The sequence below is a fragment of the Poromitra crassiceps genome, assembly GCF_964638095.1.
Source record: "Poromitra crassiceps genome assembly, chromosome: 19".
Classification (NCBI taxonomy): domain Eukaryota; kingdom Metazoa; phylum Chordata; class Actinopteri; order Beryciformes; family Melamphaidae; genus Poromitra; species Poromitra crassiceps.
The window spans coordinates 22458114-22476529 of record NC_139646.1 but is presented as its reverse complement, the minus strand read 5'-3'; the positions used below and the strand labels follow the sequence as shown (position 1 = coordinate 22476529).

The window sequence follows — 18416 nt, the reverse complement described above, 5'->3', positions numbered from 1 at the left end:
CACATGCAATAGATGATCGTGTGTGTGTGTGTGTGTGTGTGTGTGTGTGTGTGTGTGTGTGTGTGTGTGTGTGTGTGTGTTTTCTCATTTTCTCACCTTTTACACACTGTATGCTAATGTGTTCACTAGGGCTGCACTATATGCAAAAAAAAAGTCATATTGCGATCATATTGACAGATGTTGTGATTGATTGGTTTTGTCAGAATGGTTTTGTCAGAATGAGAATCACGTTTATTGTCACAATATGCAAGATTGCATAGGAAGAATTTGTCTTAGTGTATGCAGTGTAGCGGTCATATCAATATCAATATTCAGAGATCAAAAGAAGATATCTAAAAGGAAAAGTCACAACGTTGCAGTCCAATATATCCTCCTTTATTATTTTATATAAAAGTGAGCAAGTGGGAATGTCTGTCTGTTTACATTTCTGTCCCACTGATGATGTAACATTGTCTATGACATCATCAGTGATGTCATCACAGTGACATCATTGTTGACCAAATGACATCTTATAACATCACTGATGATGTCATAGGCATTGTGACATCATCAGTGACAGTGATGTCATCAGTGATGTGAAGTTGAGCAATCGTGTGCTGTGCATGCCGAGCAGGCAATTGTGTGCTGCGCATGCCAATAGAGCAGGCGAGACCGCGCAGCGGGCGAGCCTAGGGTTTCGGCCAGCTATCTATATAGTGTGTGTGTGTGTGTGTGTGTATGTTTTCTGGCCAATGTCGAATACAATGTTCCTTAGACAATAATAGCTGGAGGCTCACAGTTTCAGGTAGGACGTAGATTGGATTACAGAGATGGGCCTTAGTGAAGGAGAGGAGATGGAATGATACGGAAAGCAGAGAGCAGCTTGTCTGAGGAGGAGAGAGAGGAGCAAGAGAAGATCTGGGAAGAAGGGACGGCAGTCTGTGAGTGACAAGCAAGGTCAGGCAGGAACGTGAGACTCCGATAGAATACACAGACAGGAGAGGATCCAGAGTGGCCTTCAGCTGGAAAGAATAGAGAGAAGAACAGGCAGATGCTTGTTTCATACTGGATGACAGGAGTAGCTGTATAGTTGTTTATATTGAGGAATCTCCATCTCATAGCAACAGATTACAATGATTTGCAGGTGAAGCACACACACAATTTGGTGGGGGGGAAACGTTTTGCACAATCTTCTATATCTCTGCCAGTACCAGAAGGGCTCTTGAGGCCAAAGTACTAGGGATGTAATGTTATTACGGTAACAAATTTAAAAGTACAGTAGGGTACAGTATTTACCAAAATCACAGGATAAGGTATTTCCCAATATTTTTTTTTACACCCCCTAAACATACTATGAATGGCTCATCAAAAAAACAAAAAAGTATTTTGCTTTGAAGAAAAATATTGCTTTAATGTTTTTCTAAAAATAAGAATAATCGATTACGATGAATTTCTTCATTATGGTTGATAGTTTAATGGAGCTGATTTCTCTGCTCCATCAGATCGATCACACCAGCCTACACACACTCACATTCCCAGTTTGAGATGCACAGAGACAGAAGTAGCCCCATGAGGACTCCATGAGTCCCTTCAATAGACAATAGACAGTCATTAAAAAAAGTGAATGCTATCAGACTTGTGATCTAGTCAGAGAGATATCAACTCGTCTTGAGAGCAGTACACCTATAAAAGCCATTATCATTACAGTGCTCTGTACAACTCAAGTGCAATTACAGTGGAGAGATAAAGGAGCATACTGTACATGGGGAAGTTAGGTCAGAAACATGCTAATTTTATTTCCATTTTCATAACCAGCATAGAAAAATAAGCACAGCTCTAGGGCTGCACGATATTGGAAAAAACTGACATTGCAATATTTTTTTATTCTGCGATATATATTGCGATATGAAAAAAAACAGGAATTTTCACCAAAAGTCTTAAATAGGTCTATCAAGCCTTGCCTGTTTAAGAAGATGGCCTAGTGGGTAACGTGCATGGTTGACGTAGTAGGAAGTGAGTGTGTTTTTAGCCGCAGCCAGGGTGAGTTGCAGGATCCTAAGTGAGTAAAAGGTCCTTAGTAGGAAAAGAGCTTAGAACGTCACAGAGAGGGCATGCATTACTGTATGTTATGAGTTAATTTACCTTACTTGACATTGCACGCTCTGCGATGTGACTATTGCGCATGTGCACATTGCGATGACGATGCTGAAACGATATATTGTGCAGCCCTAGCTCCAACAAAAGCGGTGTGAAGTGAACCCATGAAATATTGCTTTATCAACGCTTTCAGCCTGAATTCACAACTTGTGCGAGCCTGACATCTACTGGCAACATACAGTAGTTCACATTCAGGGTTTTGATAGTGAGGATCAGTCAATATCCACCCATGCTGCAAGTCTATCTGGGATAGCTTAATGATGCCTTGTAACATCAAAAGGGACTTGCATTTGGACATGACTTCCAAACAACAATCTGGTGCTCCTCATCAAGTCACATTCCTGGAACACAAGCAACACTTGTCTTTAGCATTCAGTGCATGTACTAGTCGACTATCAAAACCACTAGTAGTCGATACTGTGTGCCTCATAGTCGACGGTATTTAGAGACAGAAAGACTCCGGTGGTCTATGTTGTTACTGCAGTCAAACAGTATTTAGAATGATTTAGACACAGAAAGACTCCGGTGGTCTATGTTGTTACTGCAGTCAAACAGTATTTAGACACAGAAAGACTCCGGTGGTCTATGTTGTTACTGCAGTCAAACAGTATTTAGACACAGAAAGACTCCGGTGGTCTATGTTGTTACTGCAGTCAAACAGTATTTAGACACAGAAAGACTCCGGTGGTCTATGTTGTTACTGCAGTCAAACAGTATTTAGACACAGAAAGACTCCGGTGGTCTATGTTGTTACTGCAGTCAAACAGTATTTAGACACAGAAAGACTCCGGTGGTCTATGTTGTTACTGCAGTCAAACAGTATTTAGACACAGAAAGACTCCGGTGGTCTATGTTGTTACTGCAGTCAAACAGTATTTAGACACAGAAAGACTCCGGTGGTCTATGTTGTTACTGCAGTCAAACAGTATTTAGACACAGAAAGACTCCGGTGGTCTATGTTGTTACTGCAGTCAAACAGTATTTAGACACAGAAAGACTCCGGTGGTCTATGTTGTTACTGCAGTCAAACAGTATTTAGACACAGAAAGACTCCGGTGGTCTATGTTGTTACTGCAGTCAAACAGTATTTAGACACAGAAAGACTCCGGTGGTCTATGTTGTTACTGCAGTCAAACAGTATTTAGACACAGAAAGACTCCGGTGGTCTATGTTGTTACTGCAGTCAAACAGTATTTAGACACAGAAAGACTCCGGTGGTCTATGTTGTTACTGCAGTCAAACAGTATTTAGACACAGAAAGACTCCGGTGGTCTATGTTGTTACTGCAGTCAAACAGTTGGGATCTCCAGCTCACTTGCTGGGGTTTAGCAGCTCATTTGTAAACAGCCTCTCAGAGCCAATCGAGGATGACATCATTTTTGTAGACCAACTCAGCTGCTAGTTCCGGTTCCCAAATCTAAAAGTGGATTTTTGTATGGGGATTTTGGTTAAATGCATGAAATAATAAGATCTGTGGTTAACAAAGGTTTATGAAACAGTGAACTTTGTGCAAGATAATCTTCACAAAGGAGGACCACTTTTATGACTTTTGAGGTTTTAGTTGAGTTTTTACTTTGGTTGTTTTTGTCTTGTTTGATTGCAGAGCCCTGAAGTTCTGCGGCCCGGGCGGACCTCCCCATGTGAAGCTTGTCATCGAGTGGGAGCACAAGATCAAAGAGTGGTAAGCAGCATGCACGCACGCACGCACACATGCACACACACACACACACACACACACACACACACACACACGGACGGACTTGTCCAATCCCCCCTGCTTTCCCTGTTCCACCCCCTCTGCCAATCTGGGGAGAGCCGTAGACTAGCGCTTCCTCCGATACATGTGCAGTCACCAGCCACATCTTTTCATCTGACAGCGAGGAGTTTCACCAGCAGGACATAGCACATGGGAGGATCACGCTACCCCCCCCCCCCCTAATCAGGACTCGTACCACACCGGCTTCCCACCCGCAGACACGGCCAACTGTGTCTGTAGGGAAGTCTGACCAAGCCGGAGAAGTACCGCTGCCCGGAATTGAACCCGGGTCTCCGCGGTGGTAGGCGAGTGCTTTTACCTCTGCACTACCCAAAAACCCCGGGTCTGACATTCTGAATGCCTTCGCTCCATTTGCTTGATTTCCTGAAGACATACTGATTGAGTCCCTCTCCAGTCTGTTTGGCAGCATCCAAGAGGAGGTGGTGAAGGACGCGGAGAGTGTGAGGAGCCAGCAGCAGCAACATCTGCAGCAGCACAGTTGCACCTTGGACGAGTGCTTCCAGCTGTATACCAAAGAAGAACAGGTGAGACTGAAGACCACACAATAGAAGACCCTTTTCCCAGGGGCCATTTTGTGTCGAAAAGGCAGAATAAACACAGGTGCGAGCAAAACACTAATGAGGGTTTCAACATTCCAATCATGGAAGTTTGAAACCCTCATTAGTGTTTTGCTTGCACCTGTGTTAACCCTGCCTTATCGACACTAAATGGCTCCCGTGAGAAGGGTCTATAGAGTATTGCAGGGATGACATGTTTTTGGAGGCCAACCCAGAAGTTAGCATTGCGCTGGTTCCCTCGCCTGGAAGTCTATTGGGTTTTTGTATGGGGATTTTGGTTAGATGCCTGAAATAACAAAAGTTTATGAAACTGCCAACTTTGTTTTCAGCAAGATAATCTTCACAACTTAACACCAATCAGTAACAGTGCTACTGCCCAACACTGAACATGAAGGTAGCTCCTGCTGCTCCAGAGAGAGCGACAGAAAGAAATCTCCAGGCGGTATCCGTATTCTCCTATTTTTAATTATGCTGGAATTTTAATTTGAGGTTTTCCCGATAAGAAATTGCACCCAGCGGAGTGACGAGGAGGCATCTGAGGGACGTCGCACGTTCCAAGACTTACAAGTGCATCTTTATTTCCCAGGAACATCTTTTATATCTACACCTTGGAAAATGTGCCATATCCTGGCTCTTGTATCCACGATAGATACATGGCAGAATTGTCTCTGTTGATACATTGCGGAGGAGAGACTTAACAGAACTATGGAACACTGTGTGGTGAAATATCTTATATATAGCTCCAAGAAAGCCAGAAGACCAGCCTCCAATTGCAAACAATGCAAACTGCACACTGTGCACTCTAAATAATTACTGCATACCTTCTGTCACATTGTTGTCCAGGTGCAAAAGTTTGGCAGATGGTACCCAAGCTCTTTATCGCCATCTGGTGTTGTGTTTATCTCAGAGACTCTTCGTCTTCCATTATCCGTACATCATAGTCTAAAAACAAATGCTACTTTTAGGTCTTGTATGCAGCAAAGAAGATGGTTGCACAGCAATGGAAAAATGATATACAATATACATACACACACACACACACACACACACACACACACACACACACACACACACACACACACACACACACATCTATGATTACATGTAGGCATATGTATGTGTGATGTGTATGTGTGTACTCCTCATACATAACACATCATTACATGATACTGGCATGATTATGCAAATTTGGATAGTATAGGCATATACTGTATATATGTAACCGGTGAATTCCTGCGTTGTGTGTGGGAGGTGAAGGAAGGACAAAATACCAGGATGTCTTTGGTCCTGACTGGCGTCCATTTATTCTGACATGAGATAAGGAGAGAGAGAAAAATTCCTCAACTTTTATGACAGCACTCCAGCTTCACTACAGGAGTGTGGATTAAACTACACTAACACACAGTGAAACGTGAACATTAGACTTTGCTTAATGTTTGATGCCTCATTTTCATGAACAATTGAACAGATACTTGGTTTCTTGCAGCTTGCCCCAGATGATGCGTGGAAGTGCCCCCACTGTAAGCAGCTTCAGCAGGGCATGGTGAAGATGTGCCTGTGGACTCTGCCGGACATCCTCATCCTCCACCTCAAGCGCTTCAGACAGGTGCTGTAGGCCAGCTGCAAATTTGTCTTTAAAAAGATGCTCTCTGGTTTTGTTAAGCTGACCATGGCTTACTTACAGCTAGCCCCTCTTAGAAAAAAAACACTATGGAAACAAAGAACAAATTTTTTTTTACTCTTCTTTTTTTTTTGGTCTATGGATTTGTGTATAAGTTTAAGTTGTCCTTTATTTATCCCCATGGGGAAATTCATCCTCTGCATTTGACCCATCCTCTACTAGGAACCTTCCTAGAACTAGGAGCAGTGGGCAGCCACAGTGCAGCGCCCGGGGACCAACTCCAGTTGTTTTTGCCATTGCCTTGGGTCAGGGGCACTGACAGGAGTATTAACCGTAACATACATGTCTTTGATGGTGGGAGGAAACCGGAGCACCCGGAGAAAACCCACACGAACACAGGGAGAACATGCAAACTCCACACAGAAAGGACGTGGGACAGACCAGGGTTTGAACCCGGGACATTTTGCCTGTGAGGCAACAGTGCTAAACACTGAGCCACCATATCCATATCCCTAAAATCACTGTAAATCACAGCCTTGCGGGTCTTATTGCTTATCTTAATATTATTACCTTTTTCTCTCTCTCTCAAAAAATCTGAGGAGGCAATTCCCCCCTCAGTTTCAATGGGCATGACGCCTCTGCATTCAATCAGGTGTGTGCAAACATAGTAGTGTATATGGATAAATGAACAAGAACTATTGCAGGTGGGTGAGCGGAGGAACAAGCTGTCCACCCTGGTGCGTTACCCCCTGACTGGACTGGACATGGCCCCCCATGTGGTGAAGAGGAGCCAGAGTATGAGGAACTTGAACCTGGGGGCGTGGCCTCCTGCCTGGAAGCAGCCATCAGGGCAGCACCACCAGCCCTCCGACATGACCCTCCCCCTCGACTACCTGTACGACCTGTACGCTGTGTGTAACCACCATGGAGGCATGCATGGAGGACATTACACTGGTATGGAACTGGGTGCTATAATTACTGTATATTGTTAAAGGGACAGCTCACCCTAAAATCCAAAATGACATGTTTTTCCTCTTACATGTAGTGCTATTTATCCATCGTTTTAGTGTGAGTTGCCGAGTTCTGGAGATATCAGGGGTAGAGATTTCTGCCTTTTCTCCAATACAATGGAACTGGATGGCACTTGGCTTGTGGTGCTCAAAACGGCAAAAACATAAATTTTGAAAAACTCAACAGCAATGTCTCTTTCCAGAAATAATGACCTGGTTACCCAAGATAACACAGACCTAGTTGTGAGCAGTTTCGTGTAGGAACTAACTAGTAGCTAGTGGGTGTAGTTAGGTCTAAAGAAAATAGTTCCTACATGAAACTAAACACAACAAGGTTTGTGGATTATCTTGAATAACCGGGTCATGATTTCTGGAAAGAAACATTGCTGTTGAGTTTTTCAAATGTATGTTTTTGTCACTTCGACCACCACAAGCCGAGTGCCATCCAGTTCCATTGTATTTGAGAGAAGGCAGAAATCTCTAGGGCTGATATCTCCAACACTTAGGCAACTAACACAAAACGATCTAGGTGGATAAATAGCACCACAGGTGAGAGGAAAAATATGTATTTTGGATTTTAGGGTGAGCTGTCCCTTTAACTTCTTTGCCCTCTGGGATTTTCTTTGTACCACTGTCAAATGATTGGTGATGATGATCACTCACTCTTTCACTTGCTCATTAATCACTTTTTACTTGGAGCCAATATGCAAAGTCCATCTGGATTCTCAATGACTGTTGGAAAGGGAATACACTTTCTATGAAATACAAAAATAAGGATATGTACAGTATCATTCAGGTCACAGGTGAGCATCTGAAATGAGAGGAGAAACAGATTAGCTCCAGTGCCTCCCTGAACTGTCAGGACTGTCTGCTTCTCCATGAAGACAGACTTTTTTGTGTCAAACTGATTTTTTGTGTGATTATTGAGACAAATATGATTTGTAAATGACAGCTGTGACAATTAATAAAGTCAAGTTAAGGAAAGTTTGACTTTGATTTGAGCACAATGACCTGCGTCACACACATCCAGGTACGCATTATTCATAGTTCTTCTCTGTCATTCTCTAATCCAGCTTACTGTAGGAACTCGGTGGATGCCCAGTGGTACAGCTATGATGACAGCAGTGTAGACCTGGTGCCCGAGGAAGAAGTATGTACGAGAGGAGCCTACATCCTCTTCTACCAGAGGCGTAACACCATCCCACCCTGGTCTGCCAGTAGCTCTCTCAGAGGTATGCACAGCACACCTGACTACATCATCAGAGGTATGCACAGCACACCTGACTACATCATCAGAGGTATGCACAGCACACCTGACTACATCATCTCAGAGGTATGCACAGCACACCTGACTACATCATCAGGGGCCAGTTGCACCAACTGGTCTTACACTGGTCTTAAGCTAAGTTGGTTGTAACTTTACGACCTAACAGCTACGCCGGTTGCACCAAGATGGCTTAAGCCTTCTTTTCACTACGACCAGGCTTAACTCTTACGCCTGGTCAGGAGGAGGCGTAGAGCCTGCCTGTCTCCGCGGAGACCTTTTTGAGTCCTTACCGTCATCGTCGTAACACAGCCAGTTCTCCGTCTTTGAAAGCATGATGTTAGATTATAACTAACTAGTTGTGTGGCTTAGCCTTCCCAAATGTTGCCGTTAATTTTTTAGAATTACTGATGACTACATCATCAGAGGTATGCACAGCACACCTGACTACATCATAGAATGGCTAAGTGTTGACACTTGAAAAGGCAAAGAACTGTCAGCCAGCTAAAGTTTCCAATGGCCTGGAACTGCGGTAGCTAATTCTGTGGTCTTATAACTTCAGTAGAGTTTTGACTGACATAGGGGAGAACAGGTAACCAAATTTTCACTTTGGGGTGAACTGTGTCTTTAAGGTTCATATTCCTCTACTCATCCCTCTCCATACATCCCCATTCATCCTTCCTTCCCTCTCTCTCTGTCTCTCTCTCTCTCTCTCTCTGGCAGGCTCCACGAGTTCATCTATGTCGGACCACTGGCTGATCCGCCTGACAGGGGACAGCAAGAGAGGCAGCATGGTATCTCGTTCCTCCACCACCTGCCCCTCCTCCATACCTGACTCCCCAGAGTCTCCAGTCTTCCATGACAACCCTGCTAAAGAGGAGCGAGGTGAGGGGCTACTACTCCCTGGAACTAGGCTCTAATCGGTTTAGGAGCTTGATTTGTGAGGATTCATTCTGTGTTGAAGTGTTCATTTAGTATGCATGATTGATTGATTGACTTTATTTGGTGAATGTCAACAAAACAGGGCACAAATACAGAGACAGACAATCACCGAGGATAAAAACACAATAAAGCCATAGGCTTATTTCCATTGCGGTCCTCATAAATTAGGTATTATAATAATGACTCATTATATTGACGAGATTAGGTCGATCATTTGTCCTTTCTTAATGTTTGTTCTGCAGCGTGCTGAGTAATTAGATCATCTGACATTCAGATCACAATGCTCAAATGTCTTTTTCCTCTCTGATTAAGGTGGTTTTGAAAGTCGCCCGTTTGTCAGAGGTATCCAGGGGCGCAGCGTGAGCATGAGAACTCCCACCAAGACCAAGGACACCCTGAGCAAAGTTCTCCCCCTGCGCTGGTCCTTTGGTTCCAAGGACAGACGCAAAGCCGATCCACTACCTGTACTGGTCCCGGCTCCGGCCCCTGTGGAGCTGGTAGAGTACTTGGAATCTGGCCGCCGGCCCCGCTGCACCAAGGACCCAATTGTGACCTTGATGACTGGACCAACGAGCACTAAGGAAGCTACTGAGGGCAAGACTCAGGTTACATCTCCCAGTGTCGGAAGGGCAGGGGAAGACCAGCTGCCCGAGTCTCCACAGGTCCCAGAGGGCCAGAGGAGGCCACCAGACAAGACAGCCAGCCTGAGACGCACCAAGGGGAGCCAGACAAAAGATGAGGGCACCACCGCCATAAGCAGTAGCTCAAGCAGCAACACCCTAACCAGGAGGAAGGACACCAGGAAGCCCAGCTCCTCCAAGTCCTCCCACGATGCTGAGACGAGGAGGAGTTCCAGCACCGGGGTTCGCTCCAGCTACAGCACTCCCAGCCTCCATGACGGGACTCTTAGAAGAGGGAAGGGAGACAGGGGGGACAGGGTTGATAGAGGCGATGCCCCGGGCGAACACCCAGGTTCACATGGAGGAGATCATCATAAGAAGGGAGACAGGGTTGATAGAGGGGATGCCCCGGGGGAACACCCAGGTTCACATGGAGGAGATCATAAGCCCAGGAAAGGAGAGGTACCCAAGGGTCATGAGGGGCTGCTCTCTTTCTTCAAAGGCAACTTCTTGAAGAAGGACTCGAGGAGGCCCAAGGAGGGTGAGTCGGGGAAGGGAGGAGGAGACGAAGGATGCAGGAGGAGCTCCTCAAGGCTGTCCCTGTCCAACGGAGCAGCAGGAGGGGGCGCCGCGGTGGAAGGAGGCAAGTCCAATGGCTCCGGCCGTCTGGGCGATGACCTGGCCAACGGGAAGGCGGGACGCAGCACATCCGAAATCAAGCGCTCCCAAAGCTCCTCCAACATCCCCACCAAGGCGGAGCAGAGCATGCGCAGGACAGCATCCTTGCACCGTAACGGGGTGAGCGCCGGCCCGCCGCCGCGCAGCCTGACGTCAGACAAACCGTCTTACGGCACCCTGCAGAGGACTCGCTACAGCACAACCTCGCTGGGGCGCAAACGGACAGTCCCAGAGTCCAGCTTCTGACATAATACATAACACACACACACACACACAAACTGAATGATGACCAGATCAAAGCAATATAACTCTTTTTGTTCCCTGGCTCAAGTGGTTGCACGTTGCACCCGGGAGTTGAGAGAGATGGAGAAAATGAAGTATCTTTTTTTAATGCTGGGATGAAAAGAGCAGAAAGAAATGGCTCGACCGGATGCCAGAAGACCCTTTCCATTCTGTTTTTTTTTTATTACTTTAAATAAGTGCCTGAGCATCCAATAATGCAGTTTAGACCAATGAGTCTGTTTAGCACTGGAAGCACATAAACACACACGCACAAATACGCACACGCACAAACACGCACACACACACACACACACACACACACACACACTATCCACACGTGTGTCTTATTATCATAGTATAAGCGTTGGAATTCATCGTTCCATTTTGAATGATTATGGTTGTTTGCTAACAATCTAGACACACCGATGATGTCATACCGATGATGTCATACCGATGATGTCCCTTTATGAGAATGTTTCTGCTGAATTAGTGGTGGAGCTTTGACGCTAACATGGTGACAGTACCTATTGTCAATTATTCATCTTGAATCATTTGTTTTTAGGCAATATTGATTAAGCTATGTGTGAGGGCTGTAATAGTTCTAATAATATCTAAGGCTGTGTTTACATACAAATGTGATTTGTAGTCTTTTCTTCCCGTGTTTAATGCTGTTGTGAGGCCTCTTTCAGCAGGAGTGCTGATCTGTAGAATCATTATTGGAGCCAACAGGGTGGCATAGTGAGGAGTGAGACCATCCTTCAACCGGGGGACCCAGATTTAAACCCCTGGGTGGACAAGCCCCCCTTCGGGGCAAGATACTCAATCCACACGCTTAAAGTCTCCATTGCACATGGTTTGTGATCATTGGCCTAATGTGATTAATGAAGGAATGTTAACTGAAGAATCCACCCTGGGATACTTATGTGTTACTTATATGTATATGTTACTTGTATGTTTTCAATCTGTCATGTTCAATTGATCCCATTTGTTATTTTTTGGGGGTGTGTGTACCCACTTCCTGTTTCATTTCCTATGTTTCCCGGAACGATTTTGGACATTCCCCAGAAAAGGATCTTGGGTGATGTTGTTGCAGACAGCTGAGGGTTATGGTGTAGGTGGAAAGAGCGATAGCAATGTCAAAGTAAGAGCAAACGTTTTCCACTTAAGTGTGAGTGAAAGTAAGAGTTGTGCCAATAGTCGTTTTTCAACAGTGTTCGAGGATGAATTTTTCCCTGATCCGATGGCTCAGACTCATCTTACAGCAGCACCTTTGCCAACATACACTAAAAGCAAATCCAGATGTGGCTCTCAGAAGGTCAAAAATCTGATTTCTGCTCCTCTGTCAATCCACTATAATGTAATGAAGGTTTTTATGTGCACTTTTTTTTAAATGTGAAGCACGTTAACTGAAACAATGTTAGGGCATGGTGAGGCACGTTTGAATACTGGACGTCAGTGCTCTTCACAGTTACTAGGCAGAAATGATGGCACTAATCAGACAAGACACACCAGAGCGAGCATCACGATACCTCTCCAAAGAAAACACTGGAAACACCTGGAGCAAACCAGGTTGTGGAAGCAGACTAACTAGCTTGTCTTGTCGTCATATTATGTTGTAGAAGCTGTAGAAGCATTTTCTCATGTTAATGTCATGGACACAAGCTGCTGTCCTACTGTATATGAACTACATAATACTATACTTGTAAAGCTTTGCTATCAAGGATTTGGTATGACAATGCAGCCCTTCTTCATTGCGTTATGAGTTGTTTTGGATCAAATTCACAAGTGTCATACCCTTTGTTAAAGGGATACCTTGGCTTTTGGGTTTTGTTATTTTTTCTTTGCCAGAAAACAAAACAATTACCCGCTCCTTCACTTTCCCTTAATTGGCGCATTGTTAGCATTCAAATTTGATTGAAATCCCCGGTCACAAAGTTGTGAAGCTTGTGGCATCCAAATAAGAATTCTTCAAAGTCCTAGAAAATATAGATGTGATACAGGAAGTGGCTGCCTGCTAAAGAAAAATAACACGTTGAATTTCAAATTGTCAAAGTAGCCTACATCTTTGAAGTCACTTTGCTATTAGCTTTGTTCTGAACACCTACTAGTGTACAAAACTCTTGAATGAACTCATATAGTACTTCCGAAAGGTGCCCGAGAAAAACATGACCCGGATTGTCTCCATAAGGATAGCATGAGCGCTGTTATCATGTCCTTTTGGGCTCAGTAGGAGGAGGAGGAAGAATGTGTTATTGCATTGACATCCTGACCCAAGCCGGATTCAAATTGAACAATTTCAACTCCAGTGAATCGGCGATGAAGCAAAAATCACTCGCCTTATTCGTACCGCCTGGGGTGAAATCACATCTACTTGAGCGTTTGCATTGATTCTGTATGTAATCTCATCGTGTGAATTTGCGAAAATCGCCCTGGTGTAAACGCCCAGTCAGCTCTTTTATACACTGGTATTTATTTATTTTTTACATTGGATTTGTAAGCCTTTATTGGGGAAGACGTTTCAGCTGCATGATACTGTATGAGAATCTGATTCTGTGCATCTTCCCCTTTTAGATGGCTATGAAAATATTCCTGAAAAACACATCCCAGTTTTTGAATGAGTGATTTTTAAGAACATTTGCTGCCAGAAACCTGTAGCCAGTCTTAGCAATAATTGTTGAATGTCTTATCCTTATGTGTTGATGTTTTGCACGTTTTGACTCTGAAGTGCTGTTAATAAAAGTTATGTGCAGGGTACATGGGGGAATTGGAGGATGAAGGAATCAAGCACAGCTGCTCTCTGTTTCACCAAATAAAAACAATCTAGCATTATACCTCCAAGTCCAGTGTCAAGAGGGGGTATCTGATACAGTATCTTGCTTTGAATGCATTTGCTAATTTGACTATATCCTCTTATTGCTGCGCCAAACCTTACAGTGGGCCAAATTTAAATGAAAGCGCCGCTACAACTACTGCCATTCCCGACCTATAAGAAACACGTAGAAAAATCTCGACAAAAGGCCTTAATCACTATAATTGCACAGTTGTTTGAAATAACAAAGGTATGGAAGATTTATGACTGACAAAATAACACCTTTGGGTATTTGCTCCCAGGTATTAAATGGGATTAACACTCAGTTGAAGAATTGATATGGTCTTCCTATTGTCCTGTCTGATGAACCATATATTTACTGAACTGATTATCTGCCACGGCACAGAGATGCACAGCCCAGAGCTGATCCATCACAGTGAAGACTGACTCTTTATACACTATCTCTGTGACCTTTATGTTATATAATGGCGCTGAACTATTCTGAAGCAGAACGTGTATGTATGCTTTAAATGAGAAAATCATCACAGGCGCACAGCCATCTTTTGCATTCCCCCCCCCCCCCCCCCCCAATTTCATTCTCCAGAGAGCTCGTATGGAATCCCAGATTAAGCGGCAATCTCCTCCCTGGCCATAAAATATACTGTACGTCACGTCACGTGTAGTAGAGATTGACCAATCCAGATTGGAGTAACTAAAATGTAATCGCTGTTCAACTTTCTCCGTCTGAGGACAGAGCGGTAGATGGCACATCTATTCTGTGTTATAGAGAGGCAAAGTGAACATCACTTCCTGCTTCAGCACTGTACCAGAGATTTTCATCCGCCATTTATTTCCCCATAGACATTTCATAAAATGCTTATAAAAGTAGTTTTACTTGATCAAACCAAAAGGTTCAGCTATATTTAGAATCGGGAGAGACCATAGAACATTTCTCTCGGGCCGAAACTTATTATTTATTTATTTTTTATCTTTAAATCCGCATTTTTTAACGTTTTGGTCTGAGTGAAATGTTATGCGGTCTCTCCTGTTTCTAAATATAGCTGAACCGTTTGGTTTGACCAAGTAAAACTTTATAAGCATTTTACAAAATGTCTATGGGGAAATAAATGGCAGATGGAAATCTCTGGTACAGTGCTGAAGCAGGAAGTGACTTTGGCTCTCCATTGTAGGGACTTTGGGATAGGACACTAAAGTCTGTATTGCTCATCATATAAACATATTTGTTTATGTCTGTTCTCATATCCATGACTCAATTGAGATGTGGCCACATAAACACAATGTTTACTGTACCAAACTGAGCACTTGTATTTAAAAACGAATTTTGTGAAATGTGTGTTGAAGAGGTTTTATATGCAACTTTTCTACATTTTCTAAATGCTGTGTATATATGTGACACACATATATGTGTGTGTGTGTGTGTGTGTGTGTGTGTGTGTGAGAGAGAGAGAGAGAGTGAATGAGTGTGAGAAAGAGAGAGAAGGGAGATGTGAATAAATAACCTCAACCATTACAGTTCTGTGGTGATTTGGGAATAATAATGGTACTGTAATAAGATGCCACTGTATCCAATTGAACTCAAGTGCAATGTGCTCTCTGCTTTGCGTAAGGGTGTAACCAGTATGCTAAAGCAACACAGCAAGAGTTTTGCCTGACTTGTCTGCTGTACATGATGGTATGCGGTTTTATTTTTCAGTACAACAAATAAAATAAAAAAACACTGTTTATGACTCTTCTGCTTCAGTGGCCAATCTTGTCTGTTGCGCACGCGCGTGTGAGAGGGAGAAAGAGATAGATTTTCTTTTTCTTTCAGTTCTAGATGGCCCGTGCGGCCAGGTCACTAGTTATAGTGATGTCATAATGATAAATCAAGTCATCACCAATGATTAATATAGATATATATATTAGGTCTCCCAAACGATACATTTTAAATCACGATTATATTTTCATCACGTTTAAAATTTTAAGCCGGTATTAACAATTTCTTACCAGTGTGTCTTGATTGGGAATCAAATGAATGCAAATAAAAACTTTATGGTCTTGAAATTTAGATTAATTTTCAAATCAAAAGAATGCAATTTATACAGGAGGTAACACATAGCCTGGGTAAGCCCAGCCTCCACGTGACCTCTATGTGCTACTTACGCTACAGGCATAGGATAGCCTGTGATGTCACGTTGAAGGCTGGGTTTACCCAGGCTAGGTAACACAATGTCTACTTCAAAATATAGCTTAAATAGAAATTAGATGCTACAACAGTATGGTCTACACCAGTGGTTCTCAACTGTTCTAGCATCACGACCCACATTTTTCCTTAGTCATTAACTCGCGACACAATTTTCAGAATGTAATGACGTAATGACGGGTACACTGAAATATAAAGTGTGTGGTGACCCACTTATGCATATAATTTATTATGTAACCAGTGTTGTCACTCAATGTCGATAATGTCAGTTGAGAAATTGTGATGTCATCAGCGATGAATGAGTGTTGTTGCAGGTGGTCAAGTTCAAAATGCAGTGCCCGTTCACTCACTCACTGACCCACCTAACCCTGCCTCTGACCCTTATAAGCTTCAACCAATCATCACTCCCCATGCCTAAACCCAGCCAATCATCACTCCTCATGTTTCGTAGGTTTTCAGTGTCCACCCCTGGTCCAGGGTATCCCTCTGGTACAAAACCTGTTTTTTGCTCCTCAGGAACTCTGTGCTGTGATCATACATGGATTTCAGATTGAAGTCCAGGCTATCATCAATGGTGTTACTGGTGCATTTCTGTGGGTCGACACACTTTCTGATCTCTTTCTGCAGATCATTTTGTGTGGCTCCTTGCTTTTCGTATGTTTTCAGTGTCCGCCACTGGTCCAGGGTCTCCCTCTGGTATAACGTCTGGTTCTTGCTCCTTGGGAACTCTTTGCTGTGATCATAGATGGATTTCAGATGGAAGTCCAGGCTGTCATTTAGTGCCTCTTGGTCATAATGCATGACACTGCGGTGGGTGCTGGACACAGTTGCTGTGTCATGGAGGCGACTCCATGGTTTCTCAATTTGGGCGATATGAGTCGGTTTATCATATGGCTCTTTCTGCTGCGGCTTAAACGCGGTGAAAGAATAGTCGTTCTCCAGTCTTGGGAAGGGAAATGGATCACGCTTCGACATTTTAAACAGTAGCAAGGACATAATATGCATGCTATCGGTCCTACTTATAGCCTCAGCAGGGAAAGATTTATGACATCCCTGATGATTTACAATGTCTATGACGTCATCAGCATCTAAATCACTGATAATGTCACTTATGCATTGACATTGTGACATCAGTGACTAAACAGTGACACCATCAGAGATGTCAACAGCGACATGTATCACCGATGATGTCATCACTGATGTTGCTCAGTGATGTCATCAGTGAGTGATGTCATCAGTGGTCTCACTCATTGAGTAATGTCACTCGAACAATTGTGATATGATGTCATCAGCAGTGTTGGGCAGTAACGAGTTACTGTAATCTGATTACTTTTTCAGTAACTAAGTAATGTAAGGGATTAAAATTTCCAAAACAGTAATCAGATTACAGTTACTATTCCAAGTTTGCCTCATTTATGCAGAACAACTCAAGAGACCATTGCTTTGCTCAAGAGATTGATGTATCTATAATATATGCATGTCGTGTTAAAGTTGTGTGAACTGTCCAGTTTTTAAAATGTAAACAGGGTCAGCCGGCTAGAGTCAGACACTCAATCTCATGCTCCATAGGGTCCCATTGCCGTTTCCACCCAGTGACGAGGTTTGTTTACCAAAATGATGCTCGCCTAATCCCTCGTATACAGGTGCCTGACCATGCAGGGCTTTATACAGTAAGTGATTACAAGAACCTTTTCTGAACATTAAACTTGATGGAAGCCAATGTAAGGAAGCTAAAATGGGTGTGACGAGATGTGATTTGACATGTCCTGCTGCCGCTGGACTAACAGCCGTGTCCACAGGGAACGTCTATTTGAGCTGCCAGCGCCTTTCTGCAATTCATTCTCTAACCCCTAGGGGGAGACCTTATACAGTTCAAGGACGTCTTTCATGACAAGAGAAACATGAAGATGATGTTCTTACTGCACAACAGGGAAAACCACTTGCTAATCTTAGGATCGAGGTGATTTTGTTTATGTATTATGTAGCCTAACCTTTTATTGTTTGAGAAGTAGTGCTTCCTGACTCAATGTTGTTGTTTTTTAGGTGCGCTTTGGATAGGGATTCGCCTATGGGCGTGCTCTGTACTTAGGGGGCGTGCTCTGTAGGGCGTGCTCTGTACTGGCTCCGCCCGGAGCTGGATGTATTCCTCGCTACGACTGCTGAAGTGGACGTAGGAAACTAGACGAATTGGGCGTGCTCTGTAGGGGGGCGAGGACGAGGTAATGTTACATTAAGTTTAAGTTTTAACGTTACGATTAAGTAAAAAAAACAAACAAAAAAAAAACGTTACGACTGACATATTTCAATTTAAACGGGTGTTTATCATTTTAATTCTCAATTTCTCACTATGGGCGTGCTCTGTACTTAGGAGGCGTGCTCTGTACTTGGGGGGGGGGGGGGGGGCGTGCTCTGTACTGGCTTCGTCCGGATTTGGACCCTTCTCCATTCTATGGCCAGCGGAGTTGTAATATTGTCATGTCATTGTGTCATTGATAAACGAGATTAATTTGGTTATTT

The 18416-nt window shown here is 43.6% G+C and overlaps 1 protein-coding gene and 1 pseudogene across 2 annotated transcripts in view; one reads left to right on the top strand and one right to left on the bottom strand.

Moving 5' to 3' along the window:
- usp43a (ubiquitin specific peptidase 43a) overlaps positions 1 to 15404 on the top strand; it is a 99621-nt gene extending 84217 nt beyond the window's left edge. The window contains exons 10-16 of the mRNA XM_083656036.1: positions 3740 to 3817; positions 4308 to 4437; positions 5957 to 6076; positions 6796 to 7045; positions 8175 to 8333; positions 9089 to 9250; positions 9620 to 15404. Coding sequence (XP_083512162.1) covers positions 3740 to 3817; positions 4308 to 4437; positions 5957 to 6076; positions 6796 to 7045; positions 8175 to 8333; positions 9089 to 9250; positions 9620 to 10851 — 2131 coding nt within the window. The 3' untranslated portion in view covers positions 10852 to 15404. The remainder of the gene's footprint in view (positions 1 to 3739; positions 3818 to 4307; positions 4438 to 5956; positions 6077 to 6795; positions 7046 to 8174; positions 8334 to 9088; positions 9251 to 9619) is intronic.
- A 933-nt stretch (positions 15405 to 16337) lies between these two features.
- On the bottom strand, positions 16338 to 16874 carry LOC310793966 (protein CFAP276 pseudogene; annotated as a pseudogene). Its single transcript has one exon. The product of its transcript is annotated as a protein CFAP276 pseudogene (transcript).
- Between the last annotated feature and the right edge of the window lie 1542 nt (positions 16875 to 18416).